This window comes from Manacus vitellinus, unplaced genomic scaffold (assembly GCF_001715985.3).
Source record: "Manacus vitellinus isolate BGI_N305 unplaced genomic scaffold, ASM171598v3 scaffold_2_pilon, whole genome shotgun sequence".
Classification (NCBI taxonomy): domain Eukaryota; kingdom Metazoa; phylum Chordata; class Aves; order Passeriformes; family Pipridae; genus Manacus; species Manacus vitellinus.
The window spans coordinates 15793535-15821228 of record NW_021940208.1 but is presented as its reverse complement, the minus strand read 5'-3'; the positions used below and the strand labels follow the sequence as shown (position 1 = coordinate 15821228).

Sequence of the window (27694 nt, the reverse complement as noted above, 5' to 3'; positions counted from 1 at the left end):
TCTCCTAGGGAGTGGCTACTCAGGTCTTAACTTAGTAGTAAAGGCTTGGGAAAGGAACATATCCCGATGTAAGCACATCCCCTACCATGCCATCCCATACCTCCCAAAAGTAGCATCTTTGGCAATATAATACCATGATGCTCTTGCATTCTTTTTGATGACTTTTCTCCCTGTCATTGTAAGTCTGCCCAGAAGACAAAATAGCACTCTGTGGTGATCTGACATCTCACATAAGTAGGTTCAGTTACAGACCATCACAGTTCTGCCAGGAGTAGTCTGAAATACTCCCAGACCTGTCTGCATGCAGTTCTAAATGTAAAAAGCTTAAGTTGTCCCCTTATTCATATAAATAGAGAGTCCTGAAGTCAAGATGAGCTCAAGAAGGCTAAAGAAATGTCTCCTTTAACAGGAGGCAACCTATGCCGCTAAGGTTCCACAGTTGCATTCAGATTTGCCAATTAGTCTGTTTAGGTGTAGGTTAAGGGGAACATTAACAGAATACGTTGCTTCCTCAAGCTCATGTTGACTTCAAGATTCTCTTAATATTGATGCTCTGTAACTGAACTTAAATTACCTTTAACAAAATTTCAGGCATTTTAATTTTTTTGTCTGGTTTGTTTTGTTTTCTTTTTTTCCTTTTTTTTTCTGTTTTGGTTGGCTTAGTGAAATTTCAGAATGTAGTCTGTTCCAGTTCCAGTTCCAGACTGACTGGAATTTTTGTGTACTTCTCAAAACCAGATCAACTTTCATAAGTCTTTGTATGTTGAAGTTGATACCAAGAGATGAAATTAACTGTTACAGTTGTAGAAGAAATAAGGTGGATGGCTTAAGTAGACAATTGATTTAAAAGCTAATTATCGGTTTCAACCACTATATGCAGATTTTACTTTCTTTACAAGCAGTAGTCAATGAGAGGAGGGAAGCATCATCTTTTGACTACTGAAAAAAAGGTATCTACAGATTTTGGCATAAGTACCTCAAATAAATTGCTATATTAACCAACAGCAGGTAGCTTGAACACAGGTAAATGAGTTTTTTCTGATGGCCGTGAAGGAGACAAATTTCTAGCTTCTCTTTAAAACTGTTGGTTTGTTGTTTCTTTTATTATAGTAATCTGAGGAGAATAAGCATCTCTATGAAAAACTTCTAAATTATCACTTTAATGTACAGTTTGGTACTAAAACTCTGATTAGCTTCATGTTCAAGTTAGCTTGAAAGTATAAATATGTGGCAGCCTTCCGGTTTTTGTATGTAGCTCATTAAAAGACAGTAATAAAGATCGAACTTAAAAAACAACCCACATGTGCACTATTTTTCAGGTGTAAATATGCTATCTGGGGAGTAAAAAGTATTTTCACTTTCTCATTATGTGTGGAGGCTATCCTTATGGAGTCTTGCTTGCTGTATGGATGTGTGTGTGTATTGAGGTATATTTGAGCTCTTGGCAGGTGTATCAAGGAGCTGGAGTACTTTGTTCTTCCAGCTTCCTCTTGATTCTTTGTTTTTCAGAATTTGCATATGTCTGTCTCCTGATTGCATTTTTGACTTCTCTGGAAAGTAGTAGTTGACCTTATTGTGGGGTGACTGTATGCTTTCTACTCAGCCATGTGCCAATCAATAATTTTGCAGGTGAGGAGGGTGTTCATTATAAGCTTTAATGCTGATCAACCATTTGAACTCTCTACCTCTAGAAAATGGGAGCTCCAGGTTCAGAAACATCTTTGAACATGACCTGCTAACAACTCCTGGAAGGGTTAAGTGTTCTTGTAGCTTCATCCTTTTTCTTCAATCAGTCTGCAGACTCTGGATCTTCATTGTCTTTCACTGAGACAAAAACACCCATGACAGATTTCTGTTTACTACCATCCTGGTGCTCAGCAGACTTACAAAAAATCAGAACTGCTCTATTTGCAGTCATTAACTTCTTTAGGAACAGATTTGTTTTCTAGGAATTCGGGAATACAGTATTTTCTCAATGGTATCCCTCCCCTGAACAATGAATCAGTCTCTACAGTTGAGCTGAGTGCTCTTCCCTAGTGTGTGCATTCATAGCTATGAGCACTGCCTTAAAATCATAGAAGGGTTTGGGGTTGGAAGGGACCTTTTGAAGACCTAGTCCAATCCTCCTGCTGTGGTCAGAACATGTTTAACTAGATCAGGTTGCTTAAAGCTCTATCCAACCTGGTCTCAAACACTTGCAGGGATGGGGCATCCACAACTTGTCTGGGCAATCTGTTCCAGTCTCACCACCCCATCATAAGAAATGTCTTCCTCATGTGCAGTTTGAAACTCTTTCAGTTTCAAATGATTGGCTTTCGCCTGGCCACTACAGGCCTTGGTAAAAAGTCATACTCAGTCTTTTGTATAAGCTCCCTTCATGTGTTGAAAGGTCTTCCCAGAGCCTTTTCTTCTCCGGGCTGAACAACCCCAACTCTCAGCCTGTTTTCATAGGAGAGATGTTCTAGCCTTTTGATAGTTTTTGTGGCCCTCCTCTGCACCCACACTAACAGGTCCATGTCTGTCTTGTGCTGGGAGCCCCAGGGCTGGATGCAATACTACAGGTGGGCTCTCGTGTTCAATTTTTCATCACTCAGTATCCCCAGGTACTTCTCAGTAGGGCTGCTTTCAATCCATTCATCCCCAGGTCTGCCCTGATTGATATTTGGGATTGCTGCAGCAAAGTGCAGGACCTTGCACTTGCCTTGCACTTGTGGAGCTTCATTCTGTTTCATAGGCCTACTGCTCAAGCCAATCCAAGTGCCTCCTGGTGGCATCGCTTCCCTTGAGTGTATCAAATGCACAATTCAGCTCTGTCTTGTCTGAAGACTTGCTCAGAGTGAACTTGATCCCATAGCATGTCACTGGAGAAGATACTGAATGGTATCAGTCCCAGAACTGACCCCTGAGGAACAGTGCTCATTACTGGTTTTCATTTGTGTGTTGCACCACTGAGTGTAACTCCATGGGTGTTGAACCATTGATTGCAACTCTCTGGATGCAGGTGTCCAGCCAATTCCTTACTCATCTAACAGTACATCCATCAGACCCATATCTTTCCAGTTCAGAGGTGAGAACACTTCTTGATGAGCTGTGCTTTTTTTCAGTTGAGGAAACTGAAGCAATGCCAGCACACTTGCCTATATCCCTATGCAAGTTTGAGCAGGTCATATGTACCCTCTCTGAACACAGAGGATAATCATTCTTGCCTCAGATGCTGGATTCTGTATGCCTGCAGTACAAATGTGCCTGTAGGCTATGATCCTGAACTCTGGTTAAAGCAGTCTTTCTCCCAGGACACTTGAAGTAAGTCCCGGAAGTACCTGATTCATCTGCTTTGTGGACTCTTAATCAGACTTTTAAATTACAGAGCTAGATATCAACTTGCAGGTGTGAATTGACATTTTATATCTGGCTTGGAACCAGCAGCTGATCTTACTCTACTCAGAAGCATTGAGGAAACTATGTACATACGTTAGGGAATGTATTTTTGCTTGCTGTATTAGTATTGCCAGTAATAACTATTATAAAACTATTATAAAACTTTAAAATATTACTGCAAATGTCTAAGATTATTACTGGTAGTCTCACAGTTGCCAGCCACTTTGCTTTATACTAGTGCTAGATTTTAATATCATCTTAGCCTGGAATTGTATATAATGTATAGATCTTCTATAAACCCTTGTTAGGCTTGGCTTACATTTTCCTATTCCGATCTTGGTCTTCCTGTTTTAATGTGATAGAAAGATGCAAAATAGCCTCAATTGCAGGGTAAGTTCTTCTGAATCCATGACTTCCAAGATGCACAGCAGAGCAACTCTGTTTTCCACAGTATCTTTTTTTTCTTCCTGCTTGACTTGTAGAATGGCATCTTGCTCATTTTGAAAGAGGTAAAGTGAAGCGGTGGTTTAGAAATTACAGCTTGCTATTGCAGCTGCTATTCTAATCAAACACTACTAGAAAATCTTTTTGAATTAGTTATGCTGAGTTTATAACATGCTACTGTACAAGACTGTTGCCATTGCCTGGGGAAAGAATAACCCTGGTATGGAAGGAAGTGCCTAAATTTGTACTACTCTCTTTTTCTTCTCAATAAAAATAAGGAAGTGAGTTTTCAGCCTGGGACTAACTTTTAAAAATGGCAAACTGACTTGAGAAAAAAGTCAGTGTTTTGTCTATACCTGCTGGAGGTTTGTTGCTCAATTCTGTACTACCACCTAAGACTTGTTCCCAGGCAGAATCAGAGGCTGTCTGCAAAGCTTTCATGCTATAGGCTGCATTTCATTAGAATATATTTCATCCTTTTCCCAACAGGTGTGTATGAGTTCAATGTCATTCTGTATTGTTCTCTGAAGCAGAAAGTAAACCTTGGCTCGTTAACACAACTAAGATGAAAATGTATTTGCAAGGTTGCACTTGATATTCATAGTCTACACAGCTGTGAAAATGGAGGACAAACTAAGCTTATGCAGGTAATCAAACCTGCTGCCTGAGAGTGCCTGGCTGTGCGATGTAAGCATGTCTTCCACAAAGGAAAACAAGGGATTTGCTTTCTTGACAGAAGTCACTCATGCAGGCATGTTAACCCAGGATTATGCCTACAAAACTAGCCCAATTATAAAAACTTTGTAGCCTGAGGAAATGATTTGCATTGCAATTGATGAGCCAGTACGACCTTCCTAAGGAACCAAGAATCCCATAGAAAATGTCATGCCTCGGTTGTTCTGTTGCTGTTGTAAGATATGGAAAGAGGCACTTCATCTTTTTACATTGACTATACTGTTATGCTTTTGAATCAGTCAGCCTTGCAGTGGTTCCTCACTGGGACATTACTCTTACAGTGCAATAGCCTCCAGTTGCTGTACGAGAAAAGAGACTTCCTAAGATCTCATTTTATTTGACAGCAATTTCTTAAACTTACTGTAATTCATTTCTACACAAAAACACAGTAGAAATACAAAACAATTCTATTGTATTTCTTTTTACTGTGTAATTTAGATGAGCAGTAAAAGGTGTGTGCTTCAAATAAATTCATTCTCTGCTGTTTTATTAAGCATACGTGACTGTGTCAACCCCAAGTGAACTTGTACGTGCAAGTGAGCTTTTAGGATAAAGCAGTGAGATTGTCTGATGCAAGTTTGCATTTGCCTCTTGCCATTAATATGAGTGGGAATTAAACTGTTTATTCTGCAAATGCTTATAGTTTTATAGATCTAAGAGAGGTTAGGTTTGTGGTGGTTTTTTTTTTGTTGTTGTTGTTGTTTTTTTTTTTCTTGAGAATTTTCATTTTCCGTTTTGGTGTCCTGGCAATAGTGCAGAACTGCCTTCTGACTGCTGCTCCAGACTATGGCAACTTGCTCTTTCTTGTTCTTTCGTGTCCCAGTCCTACACTAAGAATAAGCTACTACAGTTACCTGGTTCCTATAGGGCTTAGTAGGGCCTCTGTGTATGTCATTGATCTGTAGTTTTTAATGATGCTCAGAACCTTCCGCACTGAACTCTCCAACTAATCCATGTATGCACTTCTGGTCCTCTGGCACAGTTGCAACTGTGCATTCAGATCTGTTCCTGTAGTGCATGGAAGGCAATTCTACCTCCAATGTAGATGAAAAAATAAAATAACTTTTGCTGTAGGGCTGTAGGCTGTATTTGATTCATCTAGTTCACATGGTGCTTTCTTTAATTTAACTATCTCAAGTGATGTATTTGAAAGTGCAGATAAAACTCAGCCTGTGTTGCTAGTAAAATTGTCATTTTGGTGTGTGTCCTATGTACCAGTGTTTCCAGCAGTCTGTCTGATAGGAGTAACTGCTCAAAAAGTAAATTGTCATCTGATCTATAGATGCTTATCTCAAGGTTGAGCTCAGCCTTAGATAGTCTTCCAAAAAGTAAATCTTTGTGTGTTGTTTTTTTTTTCTCTCTTGCAGGGTACTCTTGCAGACTCATTTCACAGAGTATGTCTCTCATCCTGGTCAATGAAGAATCACTAGATGTAAGTAAGCAAATTCTGGTATAAGTCTTGACAGAAGGAGGTGTTATTAACGAGATGGAAAGTTGTTGAGCTTTCTCACTGAATTTCTCCTGCTTGCCCTTAGGGTAGCAAGATAAACAATGCACAGGTGTGTTGTGCAAAATGTACTCCTGAGGTCTTCAGTCACAAGCTGTAGAAATCAAACTGAAGTCTCAGAACAAGAAACCTATGAGGTTCATGGGTTTACTTCTGGTGCAAACTGGAAAAACATGTAGCATACCAGCAGGAATATAATTAGGCTTTAATGTATGGATATAGAAGTAACAGGTTTGAAGAAATTAAAAAAACAAAAAATAAGCTAAATAAGTAATTTCAATGTAATAAGCTATCTTCAGTATTGTATGGAACAGCTGTAACCAAACTGAGGCTTGAGCAAACTATGTTGTGAACTTGCCTATATACAGTAGCTTTTAAAACCTTAAATCAAAAATTGCCTATAAATGATAGCCATGCTCCTCATCTATGTGTAAAAATTAACTAGAAAAATCATACACTTGTACATGAATTTTCCCAGAAGATCTTTCCCTGTTCTGTGTGTTTCAATGTCAATATCAGTATTTGATATCACTTTGATTTCTATTAGAGGTATTTGTAGAACAGATGAAAGGATCTATAATAGGCAGCATCTGACAGTTGCATTTAGAGTTGGCAGTTCATTGTGCTTGACTGCATGGGAGATGGAAAGCCTGCATCTGAGTGTCAAACGAGTTACTAGATACCTGCAAATCTGGTGGAAGTGGGTCATACTATTGTGGCAAAGTTACCACCTGATAAGTGTTGTTTTCCAGTTACCTTGATATGATTCCAATAATTTAATGTGTAGAAATGTTTGGTTACAGAATCTGGCTGTAAAGAGTATTGGAAATTTATCAGTAAACATAAATAAAGAAAGCTTTCAGAAGATGAACTTGACCCTTGGCAAGTTTGATGACACCAAGCTGTGTGGTACAGTTGCTACACTGGAGAGAGGGGGTGCCATCCTGAGGGACCTGCACAGGCTTGAGAGGTGGGCCTGTGTGAACTTGGTGAAGTTCAGTAAGACTGAGTGCAAGGTCCTGCACCTGGGTTGATGCAGTCCCAAGCACAAGTAGAGGCTGGGAGGAGAATGGGTTGAGGGCAGCCCTGAGGAGAAAGACTTGGGGGTGTTTAGACAAAAAGCTCAGTATCACCCAGCAATATGTGGCTGCAGCCCAGAAAACCAGCTGCATCCTGGACTGCATGAAAAGAATCACAGCTAGCAGGTTAAGGGAGGTGATTCTTCCCCTCTACTCTACTCTCATGAGACCCCACTTGGAGTGCTATGTTCTGCCCTGTGGGCTCCCAACATGTGATTGTGTTGGAGTGAGTCCAGAGGAGGGCTACTAAGTTGGGGTCTGGAGTGCCTCTCCTACGAAGACAGGCTGAGAGGGTTTGGGCTGTTCAGCCTTGAGAAGGGAAGGCTCTGGGGAGACCTTATAGCACCTTCCAGTATCTAAAGGGGACCTGCAAGAAGGCTGGAGAGAGGGACCTCTTACCAAGGGTATTGAGTGATAGGACGAGGGGGAATGGCCTTATGCTTTAAGAGGGTAGTTTTAGATTAGGTATTAGATTATTTACTAGGGTGGTGTGACACTGGAAGAGGTTGCCCAGAAAAACTGTGGATACCCCATCCCTGGAGGTGTTCGAGACCAGGTTGAATGGGGCTTTGAGCAAACTGGTGTTATGGAAAGTGTCCCTGCCTGTGGCAGGGTGATTGGAACTAGATGATGATCTTTAAGGTCTCTTACAACTCTAACCCTTCTATGATTCTATGAAAAAAAAAAAAATTGAGAACCATGGCATGTCAGATGAGGAGAAAAAAACCTCTTATTGGTATATAGTCGATGGTCTTTTAAGTGAAGAAAATGGATGATTACATGATACACCATGAAGACATACCTAATATTGCAGGTGACTGCTGCTTTAGCTCAGATAGCGTATGTTCTCAAAAACATGAGCACAAACTTGTGGAGCTTCTAAACTGGTTCATCAGAAATGCTTTGTATTAAATCAGTATTGTTTTCAAACTAAAGTAAATATGTTATTCACCAAAGTACTCTTGTTGCCCTTCTGAATGTAGAATTGAATTTTTTGTAAGTCTGAATAGGAGACTTGTGATTTGTTGATAATTGCTGCTAGTTCTTTTAATTCTAAGGTGTCTCTAGCTACTTACTGACAATTTTTCAGTGTGGGATCTCCATAGTAATATTTATTTTCTGTTACACCTGTAACAGAAATTTTGACTCCTCTTCAACCGAGCTTAAAATCTATCCCTAGAAGATTCTCACACTGGAATTCTGTAGCATTATATTTAATATATTCCACCTCTGAAATCCATTAATACTAAAAATGAGTTTTTACAAGATCCAGGTTGAGCTTAGAGCCTTTAAATATTGATACACTTACCCCTTTGTGCAGTCCCTGTGTGACTTTCCCCCCCCACTTCTGCTCCTTGGCATGCAGTAGCAGGTGAGATGTGATCGAACAACTGTCTTGCCTTGGTTTTGAGAGCTAAATTTTTTCGAAGTCATGCGCTTCAGGATAAAAATCAATCATTTCTGTTCTCTTCAGGGAACTCCTGGGAATAGAAAAGACTAATCCCTAGCTTGATTCAGCCGAATTCTAGAAACTTAGCATAATAATCTGCAAATGTCTATCCCTTATAGACTTAACTGGATGCATACATATACTCACTTGTTTTTTTCTTTTCCTAATAAAGGTTTTTGAAATGAGAATATTTTGAGCACCAGATTTACTTTGAATGTAATTCTTGGACTCGATTTCTGCTTAATTAAATTGGAACACCATAAAGTCTTACTGTGCAGCTCTTAACCTGGAAAAATTTCTTTCATTGGCATCTCTTAGAATTTGAGTTGTGAGAGAAGTGAGAGGGGTAGCTGAAGAAGGGAAATCAGGTGATTCAGAGAGACCCCTTCTACTGGATATTACAGCCAAGGAATGTTAGGTGTGTTCCTCCCCATCAGTCCTGTAGAAAGAAGAGCTGGGAGCTGTATCAATTGCTTATCACATGGGGTTGTATTTAATAGTAGTGGAAGGGCAACACTGGAGGGACACAGTTCTGAACCTGTAGGTAGTATTTTGCTATAAAGTAATTTTGCTGATGTAAATGGAGCTGCACAGTGAGTATGTTCTGCAGAACTCACGTGCCTGGACTGACAGTCATCATCTGGCGTTATACACGGATGTGTAACCCACAGCAAATTGACATTCCAGTGTAAGAACCCTCAATGTTGGTGTCTGTTAATCAGATATGACTAAAGGTATAAGCAGAAGTTGGCTTCTGTTGCTTTTGGGATCCTGGTTCTTTTGCAGGAGAGAGGACATCTGTGCCTTATCAGTGATGTCATGCTGATTACTCCCAAAAAATGGGGGTAAAGTTACTGTCAGCTTTTCAGACTAAAACCAGAGTTACCTAGTACTCCAAATGCTCCAAAGCATTGGTATCGTGTACTTCAGTCATACTAAAAGATAATAAGGGATGCAGATATGGCTGCAAAGATGAGAACAAGCTGTGTACTACTAATACGTTGTAGATGCTTTGAAGGTTACATCTTGTGTGTTGCACTAGGGAGGAAACTGGGATTTTTGTCTCTCTCGGTATCATCTGCCCACATGCTTTGACCAAGGAAAACTGATCAGTGCAGGCAAGCTCAGTTTTAGCCAAGCATCAGCTCTCCTTCAGAGAAGCATCTGCCGTGGTCCTCTAGTGACTTGCGGCTAGTAAGTTACTTCAGTAGTTACCAGTCAACCTGGAATAGTAATCAGCTCTTCTGTGGACACTGGGGATTTGCCAAGGAAGCTAATTAGGAAAAGAATACATTTCTCTATTGTACCAAGCTTTTCTTATTGGTCAAATTTCTATTTTTCTTAATCTAGAAATAGCTATCAAGCCAGTAAGTGGTTACATAAGGAACAGTGTCTAGTAGTCAGATAAGTCTTCAAAAATGTTAGGTAGAAGGGGTTTAGTGTTTTTCTTGTTTGTTTTTGAGGAACAAATAGGATCTTTCATAACTCCAGGTACTTGCTAATCTGCATAGAAAGTTAGTTGTATGGATGTGGAAAATATACAGCTCTTAGTGTGAAAAGCTGCTTTGATTTGAGTGTGCTGTGTAGAATTAGAAATGAAAGAATATAGGTGTTACCCGGACCTGTAGGTTTAAATACACACAGGACTGTGTAACTTAAGTGTTAGATTACCATTTTTTCAGGAAGTAATACTAATAGGTTTGAGCTGTGAGTGGTGAATGAGTTGGGCTGGTATTTTTGTTTCATCCTGCTTTTGCTTTTCAGAATTCATTAATGGCTGTTCTCCCTTATCTGTGGCTGTTTTTTCTCTTGGTGTTTTCTGGCACTGCGATAGTTGATGTGGATGAAGTGGAGGTACTTGGACCTGAAGGAATGCAAGGACCTTTAGGAGTCCTAAGAGAAGGTTACTGAATAACTCTTCTTTCCATAGCTGAAATTTTGGGAGTGGGGGAGGCTTTTAAAAAAGCAAACACACTATTTTCAATGTGACTTTTACTTTCATATCTTGTTTTTATGAGTGGTGGTTTCTGACAAAAGCCAGAAAAGATCTTGCAGATTTAAGCTACAGGTATTTAGGGGGTTAATGCCTTGTCCATGCTATAGGACAGAATAGATCATATTACATAGAAATGGAGAGGAAGAGTGTGTGTTCCCTGAATTCCATCTAAAATTTGCTGTCTTGTTTATAAGAGTTCTCATATGTTAGAAGAAAATGACTTGGAACAAACCTTATTTCTCTTAAAACTGCTAATGATCTTCACATATGTGAAGGCTTGTATCAGCAGATGATCCTGAGTATTATCCAGATCTATTTTCTGTTGTGTAGGTAACAGTATAATAATGGCTTCAGCTGGATGGTGAAGGAAGTATCTGTGTGCTTTGAAGATGGAATTCTTTGCAGCGTGCTGATAATGCTTATTTCTATTAAGCACAAGAAAGGGTGGAAACGTAAGGATGCATAATGAAGTGTTAAATGGATTTTGTTAAATGAGAAGCTACCAGAAAATGCAGATTTGCTGATATTAAATCATGATGGTGTGTTTTGAGGGGAATAAGGCTAAGCTGGTGTCATGTGTAGGTAGATGAGTTTTGGATAATGATCCTCTTGATTGACATGGCTAATAGTGCACATCTGTAAAAAGAATTCAGATTTATCTTTTGTGATGAAGGGTAAGAATTAAATAGTCCTCCTCTCAAGATACTTTTGTATCTGATCTGCTTTTATTGAAGGGGAGTCTCTTGTTTGTGAAAGTTTGTGTGCAGGTTTTAAGAATAAGCAGTGTTCCTTTCTTGGTGCAGAGCCAGCCTAAAGCAATAGGATTTATTTATCTGCAGTGTTAACTTAATGAAGGTAGTGGAGAACTAACTGTTTCAGGGTAACAGTTAGGGTATGTATCATATATTCTGAATCATATATTCAGAAAATAGACATATGAATTTGGTTCCCATAATACTGACTTACTACTACTTTGTTAAATCCTTTTCTGAAGATTTGCTTTTTCATGATAATTAGAGGATCATTCTTGCAGCTGAAGCTTGATTACTCCAAGCCTGCCCATCAGTCACATAAAGGAATACATCTCCTTCACATGGAAATGAAGAAGAAAAGATGTTTTACATCTGGTTGAAGCTAGAAGAAGTCCCATAGAATTTCTCTGGGTTGATAAGTCTGTCAGAAACTACAATTAAACAGTTCTCTAGCTGTATGACTTTAATACCTAAGTATGTGTTCCTTCTGCTTTTTAACCTTCTACATAGAGTAGAACTGATCAGAGGAATCTTTTAGAGACTTGTAGGGTTCTTGCCTACCTTTGCCACAGTGTTATATGCTTTTCTTTTTTTAACTGAAAAATGTGATAAGGTGCATTTTCGCACTTCAGTATCTCGAGTAATTTAACTGAGGTAGTGATGCTGGAGGATCAGTGTTTCTCTTTCATATTTACTAAGTGTTTTAATCAGCTTATCTTCTACAAATCTAAGTAATGAGTGTGATCTCCTTGCCATAGCTTCAAGATAAAAGTGATTTGGATATCTTGAATTTTCAACTAATTCCCAAATCCTAAATTATCAAAACCTGTGTTCTAAGCAGGCCTAAAATCACAGTTCTGAAGTGTCAGAATGTAATATTCTTTTGGAGACCTTTTGGAATGGGTGCTCATCAGAGCTGAGGTGATTCTTATGTCCTCCTGAAGCTTCCATCATGCTGGGTTGTGGTTGTATGTATGTATACTTGTCATGCACTCTGGTTTTTCAAGCTAGCCAGGCAAGGTCCTGGCATTCCTGATGGACACCAGGGTTATGGTCATGTTAATAAGACTTATAGAGAAATTGCCTCATGAGTTTAGAATTGGTGTAATCTCTTCAGTTCATTCATCTTGAGTCTTGTGCTTCTCTTGGGTAAACCTTTTTGCTTCTATCCAGAAATAGGCTAGTTTAGGAAAACAATCAAATTCCTCAGTGAACTTAGCCATTCACTTACACAGCTGTGTTCTACCTCCTATCTCACTATGATGAAAGAGACATAAGTGATCCAGTATGGCAATTCACATAACAAAGCCCTCAAAAATTTTAGATGAAAACTCGGTTGTCTAGCCCATCATTTTGCTAATATGCTTGTTTGTTAAATGCATGTGCCTTTGGATCCTTTTGTGTTTGTTTCTGGTCAGGTCAAGAGCATGGTTTAATACAAGATGGTTTTACTTTTTCTTACTTGTTATCTGGAACACTGAGTATAATTAACTTCATCCTGGAAAGGTAATCTGGATTTTCAGTTCTACCTGCATGTCCCTCTTGTTTGACGTATGGCCGTAGGCATTAACATCCTTCAGATTAATCTTAGGAGCACATCTTTTCTCTGAGACAAGAACTGTTCAGCTGTGGAATATTCTGATTTGGGGCCTCTGCTAGCATATGAAACAGTGACTGGAGAGCAGAAATTAATGTTCATACAAACTTTCCAGATTTAAGCACTTGCTTCCTCTTCAGGCTAATACGTGCAGCCTGCATTCAGCTCTGATCTGCTGTGACACTCCGGAAAAGAGAAAGTGACCCCTGAGACAGCTGTATATTCAAGTGTTTTTCAGCCCGGGATCATATTGATAGTAGGTTGACAATATCCAAATTGCACTAGAAGACTGAGAAATGACAGTGAGCACTTAGTGGAAAGCTGGATGTAAAATCTTTGTCCATTTTCTGTGTCCAGCAAAACTGACACATCACAATGAAGCTTTGCTCTGATTTGAAAGATTGAGGAATTTGGTGTCTGTTATTAATTCAAGTTCTTGTAGCTAAAGTGTAGTATTCACTGAAATACAGCTATTTGTAGAAAGAAATGGTATCAAATTCTGTAGTACAACTGGGGACCATTTACATGGCTAATGGTGACCAAGGTCATCTGGCTTCGAGAACTCTGTGTCCTTGGAGGGTGTGTGGGGGGGAAGGTCAGCAGAGCATGTATGTTTGGATACAGAGTTTAGTAGTCTGTAGAACTTTGGGAAAATGTGGATTACTAAAACCAATTAATAGTGAAGGGGCTTTGTAAGATCTAGGTTGGTATGGTAATAATTTGTCTTGATTATAGAATTAAAATTTCAGAACTTATCTGTAGATAACATAAGGAAAGGAGGGATGGGTTCACAACTTAACTAGCTGATTTTTTTGAAAACTTGTACTTTTCAAGTTATTAAAACTTAATTGGTCTGTCTATAGTAGGTTTAATATTATCAAGTTCTCAAGGGATTTATAGTTCTATCCAAGGCTTGACAGACAAACTCTACAGTTCAGTAGACAGAGTTAATAGGTTTAGTAAATATTAATAAAATAAATCTATTGTATAACTAAATCTTTAGGGAAATTACTCTGGCAGTTTAATTTTAAAAAGGAAACATGATCTTGATGATTTTCAGGAGTTTTCTTATTAAAATTATTTTTAGTAATTGAAGTGGGTATCATATTTATTAGATAAACTTCAATAAAAACTTCAGATGTATAGGGTAAACTGATAGGGAACTAGCTGGTGTGTTTTTAAAACTCAGGGAAAAAGAAGTCTTTGAAAGTTAGTGTTCACTTCAGGGAATGGTGTTTGTTTGACTAGAAAAGAGAAGCCTGCCTGGGGCTTTCTTACAGAGAGAGCATCTTTATATTCTTGGCTTTTAAAAAAAAGTAAAAGTGCTGGAAGCCATCAGGATAAAAGCAAATCAGGTGTTGTGGCCAGCTTCTCAGTTGAGTGGGTAGCAGTATCTCTGCTGAGCAACAGTTATAGTGTGTCAATAAGATTTGTTTCCAGTTCTTCCTAGAATTAGACTAAAGCAGTGAGACATGAACAGTGCAGCAGCAGAGCTGTTCTTGCTTCCTGAGCTACCTGTGGATGTCCAGGACATGTCAGTGTTCACCAGCTGTATATGGGAATAGAATATTCATTTAAGCTGTAAGGATATTGATCAGCAGTGTTAAGACTTGGCCAGATTTGAATGCAGAGATGAGTCTGAACTTATGTGAAATGCTGTTGTAAAGCCCTACTTTATAATATAGAGCAGTTCAAGTTAAACAGAACTAGCATCTAGATATGGGCTGCCCTGTGACCTCTAGATGCATTATGCCGTGCAGTCATTCCTAGCAGTGGCAATTGCCAACAAATACATGTCAGTTTAAATGTATTTTTCTTTTAAATCTGCAAGGAATAAGCAAGTCTCTCTTAGAGGAAGGAAGGGAATAGAATGAGTTATTTGTGGGAGTCTGGCAGAGTATAGAGAAGCTAAAAAAAGATGCACTTTCCTCTGTGGTTCGTTACTCAACATTAGCAGTTTTATTGGAACTTTTATTGTAGGTGGACAAAGTATTTTGGAGAAGTCAAGTAAGGACAGTGGAGAAATTGAATGTGATGGTTTTGGAGGGAGAAAAGGCAACAGATGGTTGTTTAGTGTGTTTGGGGTTTTTTTGGGTTTTTTGTTTGTATGAAGGAAGTATGTGAAACTTCTTAAGAAATGGAAATTCTTTAGCTACTTGAGGTTACAAATAAAGTATACCTTGTGACAAATAATTTGATTCATGGTTGTGCAGCACCTAGGAGCCCACACAGCCCTTCAGTTAAGGAAATCTGCAAATCAGAGGGATAGTTCTGGCAAAAAGTGTTAGAAAGTATGTTTGCCAAGAATACTAGGAGCTCAAGGTGCCATGCTCAAGGAAATAAAAAGTTGCTGCTGTAGCTCTTGCACAGAACCGTAGTAGAGTTACTAATCTCCCAAGAGCAACATAGGGCTTCAGTGTAACTTTTTATGGTGGTCACTTACAGGAAATTCTCAAACTAAATATTATTCAAAATAATGGTAGTCATGTAGGACTAAGCATGGATCTAGGACATCTCTTAATTTTATAAGTGACGAAGCACTCCTACTCAGACTGCCTTAATCTCTACACTGGGAATTAATTACCTTGACTGTTTGCTGACCTAACTGCCTTGCATTGCCTACTCACTGAACATAAAATCTTGGAGTGCCTCTATTTGTCAATCACAGATGCATCTTCCAAAAAAGTACCCGATTCCTTACTTGGGTTTTGGCTGTTAATTTACATGTTGTTATTGTTGCTCTCATTGATTCTAAGATAATCTTTTAAAAACTGGATAGAAGCTTGTTACATAGGTACTTAACAGAAGCCTGGTGCTAATATGAACTATAGTAAACTGCATATTTTAAGGACTAAATAGACTAAATAACATGGACTAAAATAGGAAATTTTTTTTTTAATGTTCTAATAAGACATTGAACAAGACATAGAATACATTGTGCTGTGAAAATGGCCAGTGTGATTTTAAGACCGTGTCTGCTGCCTAATAAATGCAGTTTCAGTAATCTTGAGTTTGGGTTCTCGTGTACAGTTGGCTGGTTACAATTTTCTTTTCCATTAAGCATTTTTGGAGCACATCATTATTTATGAGCAAAGGTTAACTAGGGCCTGAAGGAAGCTTGAAGCAGCAAAGTACAGATGTATTTGTAGCAAGACCACTGACCAAGCTCAGGATAATTACTGCTGCATGTTATTTAAAGGTAGACTCTTTGTTGTTCAGTTCTGCTAGTGTCTTCCAAAAGATGGTGTTCTGCCTTAACTAATTTCAATGTCCAAATTGGTTGCGACCTAGTTCCCACATGGTATGATTGCAATTTAGGTAGTCAGAAAGGCAACCTGTGTGATGTCAGAATCAATATTTTGCTCTTAAAGTTGTGAATATTGTTGCCTTAACTGTGTTTCTTTGCAATGGAATTAGAGCTTTGAAAATCATTATGGTGCTGTCTTTTGAAACAGTACATTAGTGTAGACTTTTTTCAGTGTGTGAACATGATCACCTTGTCAGCTAATGAAATAAGCTTTAGGAGGAATGCAGTATTTGGACTCTTCAGAGGTTGGGATAAATGGGGGCTCATCATCTCTGAGTTTCAGAGGTCTTGCATACGGTCTAAAAAACTGCTGGGATAAACATTATTTTTGGTATTTCTGATTCTTGTGAGAATTCATTGCTTCAGGTAAAGCATTTGGTGACTTGGAGAAGGCTTTTGTGGATTTTGTATTAGATCTAAAATACTAAATTGCTGAAACCAGTTTTTACATGATATTAAGGTTATATAATATTAAGACTATTTCAGTGGGTAATTATTTGTTTGAGAGCTCTCCCGCAGATTCTTATCAATATCAGAACTTCAAGATTATCAAAGTAGTTGTATGAAGTTCCTTGAAAGCTAACCTTAGTCCAGCATCAGGACAGCTCTTACAAAGTGGTCCTTGGATAAATAATTCAGTCACTGAAACAGGCAAATATATCTCATTTTCATTCCTCCCAAACATACTACCTGGGATTGTTGTCTCCTGTGTAGCTTTGAAAGTACGAAGACACTAAATTGTCAACTGAACACGTAGTCTTTCAAATGTGCTGTTTGTCTGGAATTTCAGTGCTGGCTGAACTATGGATGAGCAAGAAACTGCCTTAAACATTAAAGGCTGTGATGGCAAGGGCAGATGGTATTTTAGTGTAATTTTATGTAATATTAAATAGGACTTGTTTAGTGAAGGCCATTTTTCTATTCCTGTGCAACTTGGAGGTGCTCAGAATGCTGAAGACTTTACTATATTTTTTTCAAATAGTCTTAGTTAACAAAATTACTAGGACTGCTGCCTAGGGAACAGTTGAATGGAGGCATTTCCTTCCTTTGATCTTCAAGGAGGCCAGTGGCAAAGTTGCCCTCATTCCTGCTTGGATCCTTTTCCATCGCTACATAAGGACATGTCAAGGCCAGACCATGACCATGCAGTGCCTCTGAAGCTGCAGTCAGGAGATGTGTGCTTGTTCATGCACATCACCCTTTCCTAAGGATATAGCCTGTGCTGACAAGGTAATGCTATTTAAGAGAGTCAAGTAGCATAAAATAATTTCAGGCTACTGACTGATATTCAGAAAAATCTTGGTACCCTGTACTATCATTTCTTGTAAACCCTTAGGTTTTCATGTTTTATCATGTTTTCATGTTATGTTATATTCATGTTTTTAGAACCCTCTGTATAGGCTTCAGGGTCTTCAGGAGCCTCCAGCCATTCAGCTTTATCATTAAACCCACTCTCTTCTGAGCAGTTGAAGCTGTGGTATAGTAGAAGACCCTTTTTATAAAATAAATTAAATTAATTTGACTTGGAATTGAAGTAAAAATCAGTATGAAAAGTGACAATTGTATTGCAGCTTGTGGAGTACCTGTGGTGAGCTGGTCCATACACTCAGGTAGCCCTTCTGAGATTTCAGGAGGTGAGTGGAGGTTGTACCTTGCTGCTGGTTGTCATGTGCCATATGGCAATGGATGGGCTGGAGGAGCTGCCTGCCTTGTGCCCTGTTGAAAGGGTGGAACTAAAGACAGGAGGGTGGGTTTGGATTTGTGCCACATCTAGTTTGCTTACACGTGTGCTGCCAGTTGAAGTAATATGAATTGCTCCAACAAAGCTTGCTTATATTTTCTTTTTCAGACCTCTTTATTTTTCGTAGAATTGTAGAATGGTCTGAGTTGGAAGCGACCTTAAAGATGATCTAGTTTCAACCCCTTCTGCAGTGGGCGGGGGTGCCATTCCCTACATCAGGTTGCTCAGGGCCCCATGCAACCTGGCCTTGAATATGTCTGGGGATGCAGCTTCCACAACTTCTTAGGGCAGCAGTTTTCATCCTTTCATCACTCTAATCTGCTAAGCTTGGATTGCAAGACAGAAAACTTGCATTTCTTTTGGTGTTATGAAGGTAAATAACATCAAGCATTAATTGATCTTCGTAGAACTCTACTAGAAAGTCTGTCTGTAGACTTTTTCTGACAAAGTTGTTAAAGCTGGACAATCTTATGGTATTTATCTGATGTTATTGTTGTGTAGTACTGATTTGGTAATCAAACTGCAACGGAAGAGTTTGCATCCTGACTAATTTTATTTGAGCAAAACTAGTAAGTAGATTCAACAGGCTGGGTTGCATACAACTGTTTGGGTAATTCTGCCATGCTTTTCTCATTTCATGATCTAATGCTTTGCAGATAGTTCTGTTATGGGTCTTGTATCAGCTGGACAAGTATACAGCTATCTGGATTTCTGCAATCTTGATATTATGACACTGACTTATTTAGTTTTCTTAAATAATCTGCTGTGCCAGTGCTAGTGTTTTAGATAGCTCTCCTATCACTTTCCTTCAATTACTGAATGAGAGTTATTTGATCTATAGATCTAGAACTGTTCAGATAGTAAAGATCTCTGCTGACCTAGCAGCAATGTTTCCTTGTATCTTGCTTGTGTTACTCAGTAGCATTTCTCTCCTTCCCTGTGTGTACCTGTCCTTTCACACTGTAATTTATGGATTTAAAAAACTGTAGTCCATGGTAAACGTTTTTAGATCTGCTACTGTCCTCTTGCTTGGACGAAAAGCTATAGAGCTCTCACTTTTAGTTTTGAGACATGAGGGAAAATTCAGTTTCCCTACATCTTTGCTGTTCCAGTGTTCCCGTCTCCACTTCTTCCTCTGCCATTCTGTGTTTCCCAGGTGTGGGAGTGTCCAGGCCCGTGTCCTTTAGGGCATGCTTGGTGTTTTCCTTGTTCAAGGTGTTCCACATCCTTTATCTGCCCTTGTGGGGCAATTTGGGTGCTGTTTTGTCTTAAACAGAAGCATGGTCAGGCTTAAGTGCCTTATTTGTAGTTGCTTACTGAAGGGGCTGGCTCAGGCAGGAGAAGGCTGCTTTGCTGTCTGCTTGCTGGGCTCTTGTTTTGTTAGAAGTCCTGAGAGGGCACAGATGGGACTGAGGCCAGGAATGAAGTGTCTAAGATAGCCTGCCTACTCCTGAGCAGCTGCCAAAGGGCAGGAAGCCTGACCTAATTCTTTAAGAAGTCAAAGTGATCCCAGTTGGATGGAATCAATGAGTGTGCATGTTCCCCATTTCTGGGAGGCTGTTGAGGAAGAGATAAGATCATGGGAGTACAGCTTATATCAGATCCTTCTGGCAACACCTTTGTGTGTTGCTTTATTTGCCTGGTGAACCATGGGTAAAAAGGAAAAATACATAGTCCAAGGAACATGAGTGACTTCTGATGCTTGTCATGCTGTAAAGGTAGAAGTAAAATCTCAAAGGGTATTTCAAGAGCTGTAAGTTCTCTCATATTTCTGTTCAATACCTGTATTGTGTCTAAATCAAAACCAGAGCTTTAAGCAAACAACTTGGGTTAAAAGCAATCTGCTTCTTAAAAGTCAGTTTTATTACAGAGCTTGCCTGTGCTAATCACTCACTCTGGAACTTGCTCTGCTTCGCCTGGAGAACCAGATTTGATAGTACACAAGCACTTGAAAGGAAGACTAACATGACAAGTTGGCTTGTTGCATGTCTGAGTCTGTCTTGAGTAGCTTAGAGTTTATAGTTTGCTGTTTGGCTTAATTCTCAAAGCAGTTTCCTTTTACTTAAGTGCGGGAATAACTTTGGCTATGAACTCTGACAGTGGTATGGCCTCTGTTACTTACACTAGCATGCAACCGAACTATTAACTGCACAGATGCTAATAGCAGTTGGGGTTTTTTCAAGGGGGATTTTGGAGAGGAAATTGAGAGTGGAAGACTAAAAATAATTGAAGCTATAGCTTTCCCTAGCCCTATTTAAATTTTATTAGTCTGTTGAGAGGAAAATTCTGTCCTTCCAACTTTATTGTGACGTCTTACAAATTGACATTACCTTAGGTGAAAAGGTAAAACCAAAACCTTTTCTTTTCCAGACTGCCTATGTAATATGACTTGAAAATATGAAATTTTTTTCTTAGTGCATTTCTGAAACGTGCCTATGTCTGTACCGACAAGGTAAGCGCAACATTAGAAGAGCATGTTGTACAAATTATTGTACAAATCAATCTACTCAATATTGTGTTTCCTGTGCATGATATTGTTTTGGAGAAAAGATGAGTTCTGTCATCTAGTCTCTATTTAATTTTGACTAGTGTTCAGTCTTTTATACGTTAATATCAACATGGATTCCTTAGTTGCTAACAATGATAAAACTCCTTTAGTGTAGCCTTGGCTGCATTGTTGGCTGTTATTTCTCTAAGGAAAGTTTGTTCTGATTTCATTGAATCAGGATAGCTATATTTTATATATATCAATCATAATATATGCATGCACTGCTTCATGTGTATAAAAAACCCCATACACAGACAGGGATATTAACATATGAAAAAGCATCTGTAGCAGAGATCTAGTTCTTTAAAGCACCCTATCAGTCTATTAGGGGTGACCTAATTGTGGCCTCCCTGAGGGGAACCTACAAGAAAGATGGAGAGGGACCTCCTACAAGAGCATGCAGTGACAGGACAAGGGGGAATGGCTTCAAACTGAAAGAGTGGGTTTACATTAGATATTAAGAAAAAATTCTTTACTATGGGGGTGGTGAGGCACTGCAACAGTTTGTCCAGAGAAGTTGTGGATGCTCCATCCCTGGAAGTGTTCAAGGCCAGGCCGGATGGAGTTCTGAGCCACCTGGTCTATGGCAGGGGGTTGGAACTAGAGGATCTTTAAAGTCTTTTCCAACCCAAACCATTCTATGATGCTATATAAGGAGAAATAACTCCCCTCCTGCTTTTTTTTTTTTACTTTGAGGGGAGTATATTACAGGCTGACTTGTATGTCCACACACCAGAGTCATTTTCTTGGCTGAAAAGTCCTTAGCTGTTTGTGGGCATCTGAGTGTATTAACAAAACACAGAAGCATGTGGTTCAGACACTGTAACAGAGAATCCTACATCATCAGGATCTAAAACAAAAGGTTGTAGTTTTCTTGATCTGAAAGGTTGATTTTTATCTTTGAGAAATTACTTTGCAGAAATGTAACTTCCTTGGAGGTCTAAACAAAAGCTTGCTTCTGCTGTGGAAAAGGTTGACTGTTATATTTGAAAGAGGAAAAGTAATTGGGACTTCTTTGACAAAAGTAGAAGGAAATAAAAAGCCTATTCTGTTGAATGAACTAATTTCATAAAGCTGAAATATCAAAATATAAAGACACTGAGTCATTCTGGCTTGTTAGCAAAACTTACAGACTGCTTCCTCTTTGCAGAGTACAGTTACTTTCAGTAATCATGCAGGTGTGCAAGTGTCCAGAACAAGCTTTTTTTTTTAAACTGTTCTGTAGTCAAGCATCTAATATGTATTGAAAGCAATGCACAGATTGACCTACATAGAGCAGTTGTGGAGTAAATGAAAGTCATGTAATAAGCCTAATGCTGTTATTAGTGTAAAGAGAACAGGGTTTTGTCTATATTCTTTGAAATCCTTGGTCTTCCCAGGATACAGATGTTTCTTGGTAAAGTTAGAAATATTAAAAAATGCCACACTGAAAAAATGTGGTATTGTCTTTCATAGCATTTGAAGAACATTTGATGAATCGTCTCTTTGCCTTCACTTGTTTCTACCATTGTTTCTTATGCTGCAAGCTTTGCCCTCTGAGAACTCAAAGGATTGCAAAAGGCTCATGGCTTTTAAGATGGTGCCTTTGGCAACCATGTTGTACTGGATAACTACTTAGGATGTCAGTTCTTTGGTCTGAGAATGCTGAGACTTTTGAAACTTTCCTTGATTTCTTTTTTTTTTTAAGAAATCAGTATTTTAGTGAACACTTCAAGTCAAGATTCACATTTTTAAGATGCCACTGCTATAATCAGCATCTTTAATCTGAGGAAAAATTAATGCTGCAGGAAACTGCAGATTTTGTTTCAGAAGGCTAAAACACTAGTACCACCATTCCTGGCAGCGCACACTGCCATGATATTTAATCTACAAGATGAGAGATGACTAGTTAGTGTAATCTTGAACAAATCAGTTTTACTTCTTAATTTGGCAAAAACCTCTCTTTCCTCCTAATTCTTCTCTCCTTCTCCCCCTGAAGCCCCCAACTCTCCTTAATACAGACACTGCTTCTCTTTACTGAGAGCTTCAGTTTAGCATGCAACCATCTGATAACCAAGCTTTAAGTTTGTTTGAGCGTTTAACTACATAGTCTTCAAATGGTCAGCTGTCTGATGCTCCTCCTTACCGTGATCTTGAAGTACCTGCAACACTTTATACAGGATATGTGTTTGAGATGGTATGTCTGACTGAGACATTTGGAGATGATTTTTCTGTGATCAGACAAAGCTTGTAAAAAGGTCTGTTCCATTTTTCTTTTTAAACTATGTGGAACATGCTTGGAGATTGACGTACTGATGATAGGATAGATGTTCCTTCAGGGTATATTTTCTTCCCTATTTAACCAAGTTCCCTGGCTCCTGCATAATCAATTTGTTACAGAATTGAAAACATCCTAGAGTAATCATCTACAGCATGTTTTATAGCTCTTGATGGTCGAATTCATCTGGACTTTCAGCTGCCCCTGAAGACAAAAATATTGATATGATCTGTTTATCTAATATCAAGGCAAGGTTTGGTCTGAATATGTGATAACCTGAGACTTGCTATGCAGATTAAGAACTCTTGGTATATAGACGTTTTAAATTACTTGGCTAACTGTGAAGGAATTTCAGGTTGAAGTTAAATTCAAAGCTATGAAAATGATCTGAATGAGGCTATCTAATGTCTCTGGGTCCTCCGTACAATGTTTTTCTTGGCATGGTAGGAGATACTATTTATCAAGCAGAATCATAGTGCTATTAAACAAGCAAGTTCTGCTGTGTAGAATCAGTGAGTCATTTGGTTGGCGTGTTTTAGAAATGGGTTCTTGTCTTGCCTTATGTTTTTAATGATATTTGCACTTTCTGTTTAACAATATTTGCTTAGTATTTTATATGTTGTGATTCTTTAAACACCACAGTGAGCTTAGTATCACAAATGGGTTTGGATGAACAGATGGCATATTGCTGGCGTTGTGTAACTGTGGTATCTGGGCTTATTAAATACTTCCATAAGAGAAATGCAGATGCTGCTTGATCAACTTCAGACTCTTGTGGGAAGGCCATAATAACATCTTTTAGAAGAATTACCCACTCATACTACTCAGAGTTCAATTGACTCTTCCAGGGGCTTTGTGAGTAATCTTGTTAGGAATGATTTAGAAATGGCAGGTTTTCTACATGGCACCTGCAGAAATGGTTTAGAATAGACTATTTTCCAATGACTGTACATACATGGTCCTGTTCCCACCAGGCTTGGAGAATATTAAGCTATTTTGGCATTTCTGTCACTGGAATCTGAGATCAAATGTCTTATAATTAGTTCAGGCTGAAGTTCTGTCAAAAGCATGCTTGCTTTATATTAGAGAGGGAATAGGGGGCACTTGGTTATTCCTGTCAGTCTTTCTTTGGAGAATTACTTCAAAGTGATGAAGTCAAGTAATTGATTGGGACTTACAAAATCAAGTTAGTGCTGATTAGTGTGAAGTGTCATTGGAGCAGTCACACTGTGTGCTCTTATGTATCTCTTGAAATCAGCATGTGACACAGGCTAAACACTGCAGTAGTACTGAGCAACAGCTGTTGATGAGCCTGTTTGGTTTTTTTCTTAAATTTTTATCTTACTTAAAAGAGTAAATTGAAGGTATTCATCTGGGATCTGATCTTCCATGATCCATTTGCTGAATGGTTTTGTGTGTACAGGTTGAATTTGCAGTGCATCCTGTATTTTAAAGGCTTCCTAAACTGGGAGATGCTCATACTATTTCTTTTAAAATGTGAAGTAGTGAACTATTGACATTCCATTACTGTTCATCTTTCAAAGATTCTCTTGACTCTCAACTCTAGAGAGTGTCTTTATAGTCTCCTCTTCCTATAAAGCTAAGGAATGGATGTACTCTTAAAATTCAGTTTTAGAAATGTGTAATTTTCAGAGGCATCTCTCCGTAGTGCTGTTTTCAGTGAGTTAGTAAAAAAACAACCTCTCTGCTAATATTTCTACTTCTGGCTTTACAGGAACCTTGGAGGTGATGGATTTTCATATGGCATTGTATAGTTTTTCCTTGCATATTATTGAGGAATTTTGGTACATAACTTTCTTTTCCATGAGTCATCTTAGTGTATTTTCTCCTCTTGGGTTTTCTGCTGTAATCCCATAACTCACAAGTCCCAGTATTACTGCTGCTCTTTCAGATAGGGTCATCTTATGAGACACTTCCAAGCTCCTCATGTCACTCAGTACTTGTATGAGCATGGGATGGCACGTTCCTTCATTTCTAGTCCTTTATTCTGGTATCTTCTAAAAGAAGCTATAGAATAAAAGGAAATGTGCAAGATCATGTTATTGCACAGTCAACCACACAAGATAGGGAGCAGAAAAGGAGTAGGTGGGTCATAAGCTGAACGTGAGTTAAGTGCTGTGTTGTAGTGAAAAAGCCAGAAGGCAGGAAAGTATGGCATTGGAATATAACCTGCTCTGTTCAACATATATTGCCTCATGTGTCATGCTATGTAGCAAGAATAATGTCCATACTGCTGTCAAGTTTGATTTTGTTTTGTTTTTTGTTTTTGGTATTGTCATATGGCTTTAAGGGTATATGAAAGCCAGAGTAGATTTGTGGATGCTCTTGAGAATTGCCTCATTGTTAAAAAAGTATGCATATGCTTCTCTGCAAGTTTTTGTTAAGTTGAATGTGCAGTTCCATGTTATTGTAAGGTTGATTGTATTAGGCCATGCATATCCTCGTATTAGTAACTTGATATTTCCAATTCTGCTGATATTTTTGATTTTCCATTTAGTTGGCCAAAAGCCATGGCTTTTTTATCAGTTCATGTAAGCAGCTGACACAGTGCACCTAGCACAACTTTGCTTGGATTGGTATTTCCATCCACAGCCTAGTTCTGAAAGTACACAGAAGCAGTTAAAAAACCAACTGCTTGAAGACTGATCAATTGTGGGAATCACAAAAAAGAGGGAGCAGAGGAAAATGAGAACAAGTCCTGCAGCTGAACTCTTGCTGTACACATGAAGTCATCTTCACTAGGCTTTGTGCCAATATGCTTTGCACTCTTCCTTATAACTAGGTCTTTGTAATTTGCCTATTTGCTTTTGGAAATTGAAATAGTTTGCTGTCCTAGTCATGTTTGGTACCAGACTTGGAAGATGGGCAAAAGTGAGGATCAGTTCAGGAAGTGGTATTTCTTTCTTGGTTTCAAGACAGGTTTCAAGGTTAGCTCTTGCAAATGTTTTGTTTATTGTGGAAAGCACTTCCAGTGACTCTTCTGCCCAACAGGTGTTACACAGTGTTTTGCCAGCTTTGGTTTAAACATTAGGTTTTTTCTTGCCTTTATGTTGATTATTCCTATTCTCCTGTAAATTTGCTTCTACCAGATGTCTTGACAGATCTCTCTAGCACAGTAACTAGGAAGATTGAAGTCAAAGCCTTCACCTAACATGTGGTGAAGCTTTTAGGTTGTAATTAATATGTAGTGGAAAATCTTCCATGAAGTAGGGTTGGCTAGTGTTATCTTGAATGCGGTTATGCAGTGGAGTGCTTGCTTAATTCTTAAGCTATCCTTGGAAGATTTTCCATTTAATTTGATTTAACACTGGGGAGCAGGGGGCATGGATGATATTTTGAGTTGAAACTACTTTTTTTAGCACAGTAAAAAAAAAATGGTTACATGTTACTATTCAGATTATCAATGCATAGGAAGGAAAACAGAAGCCATAAAACGTAAATCCTTGGACTGTTAAAATAAGTTGAGCTGGCACTGCAGTGCACTTCAATGAGTTAGCATTAGTGGTTTGGAAATTAATTATAGGATGATGGAAGAAGTTAACTTGGAAAATTCTTTAAACTGCTGTAGCTAGCAGTACTTTTTACATAAATATAGAAGCAAGTAGTGTATACAGTTGACTTAAACTTAGAGGTTAGTTTAACTATAAGCTATTATTTCTTACTGCAGGAGCTTGTTCTGCGAGAGTCATGTTAGGTCTTCTGAGATGGAGGAATGGCCACGCATGGAGGGTGCATGAAATGTAGATGCACAGGAAGGCCAGAATGTAAGGCTGATTTTGACCTTATGGGGATATGTCTATTAGAGGTCACAGATCCAGGGATGAGTGGCTCTCTTCAGCTGAAGAGACCTCCTTGCCTACGTGATGCTACTTGCCATGTTCTCTTCCCAAGATCTTTTGCCTTGTGGGCCATGTATCACTGTATGCTTATGACAAAACCTGAGTGTAGTGGCTGCCCAGATTTCTGTTGTTTCTGTCTCTCACTGTCATCTCAGTGACTTTGTGAGCCTTCCTGGGGAAATGCAGGGGAGGAAGGAGAAGAGGTGGTTTGGAGCTGATCATCTTATAATAATTGTCCAGTTCTTCTCTGGGTATCAGCTTTTTTGTAAGGTAAGCTTAGGGAATGGCTGTTATCCTGCTGGAGTCTTTTGCACCCAGTTTTTGCAAGTCCTACTGACTTAGTTTTGTTTGGTTTTTTTGATTCTTTTTTTTTCCTGGCAACTGTCTGATACTGGGTTCTGTGTTGGATATTGAATTACCTCACACACCGACATTTCTTGCTGTAGTGTGCACACTTCGCAAGCTCTCGTGGGAGGGATTGGGCAGTCTCCACTAAACAAAAAACCCAGCAACTACAAAAAACCCACCCCAAGGCACACACAGAAAATCCCACTAAAGATTAAGTTATATAACCTATATAGTAATGTTCCTAATGTTTTTTATTACAGTATGAGGAGTTTGCTCTTGTTTTTAGTGAAGTCAGCAGAGCTCTGATTAGGTTCACTCTGATTGCATTGACTTTCCAATTAACTTTAAGCATCATGTGAAAAGTATTAGTGTTTGCTCTGTCAACCTGCAAAATAATAGCCTGGGAAATCCCAAACTTTGTTAGTCAGTTTTGTAATTCAGATACAAAGTTGGGCTCAGCAGGGTTTTTTCTGAGGTTTTAGAAAGTGAGATTATACAGGCGTGCCATCAGAAGGTTTGTTAAAGATCCTGAGAGTGCAGTCCAGGGAAAAGACCACACAAATTCTGCTTCAGGATGTTTTTGTTTTCTGCCTGTCAACAAATTATACTATGCTATGAAGATTTATAATAGGGTACTAATAATGTTACTTGGTGTTCTGGATGGAAACTATGCACACAGAGAACAATAACATCTG

General features: G+C 38.8%; 1 protein-coding gene across 3 annotated transcripts in view; it reads left to right on the top strand.

The window, feature by feature from the left end:
- Positions 1-27694, top strand: part of ATP8A2 (ATPase phospholipid transporting 8A2) — a 295712-nt gene that overhangs the window by 65274 nt on the left and 202744 nt on the right. For all 3 annotated transcript variants that reach the window (XM_018071399.2, XM_018071397.2, XM_018071400.3), the window contains exon 24: positions 5925-5989. In XM_018071399.2, coding sequence (XP_017926888.2) covers positions 5925-5989 — 65 coding nt within the window. The remainder of the gene's footprint in view (positions 1-5924; positions 5990-27694) is intronic.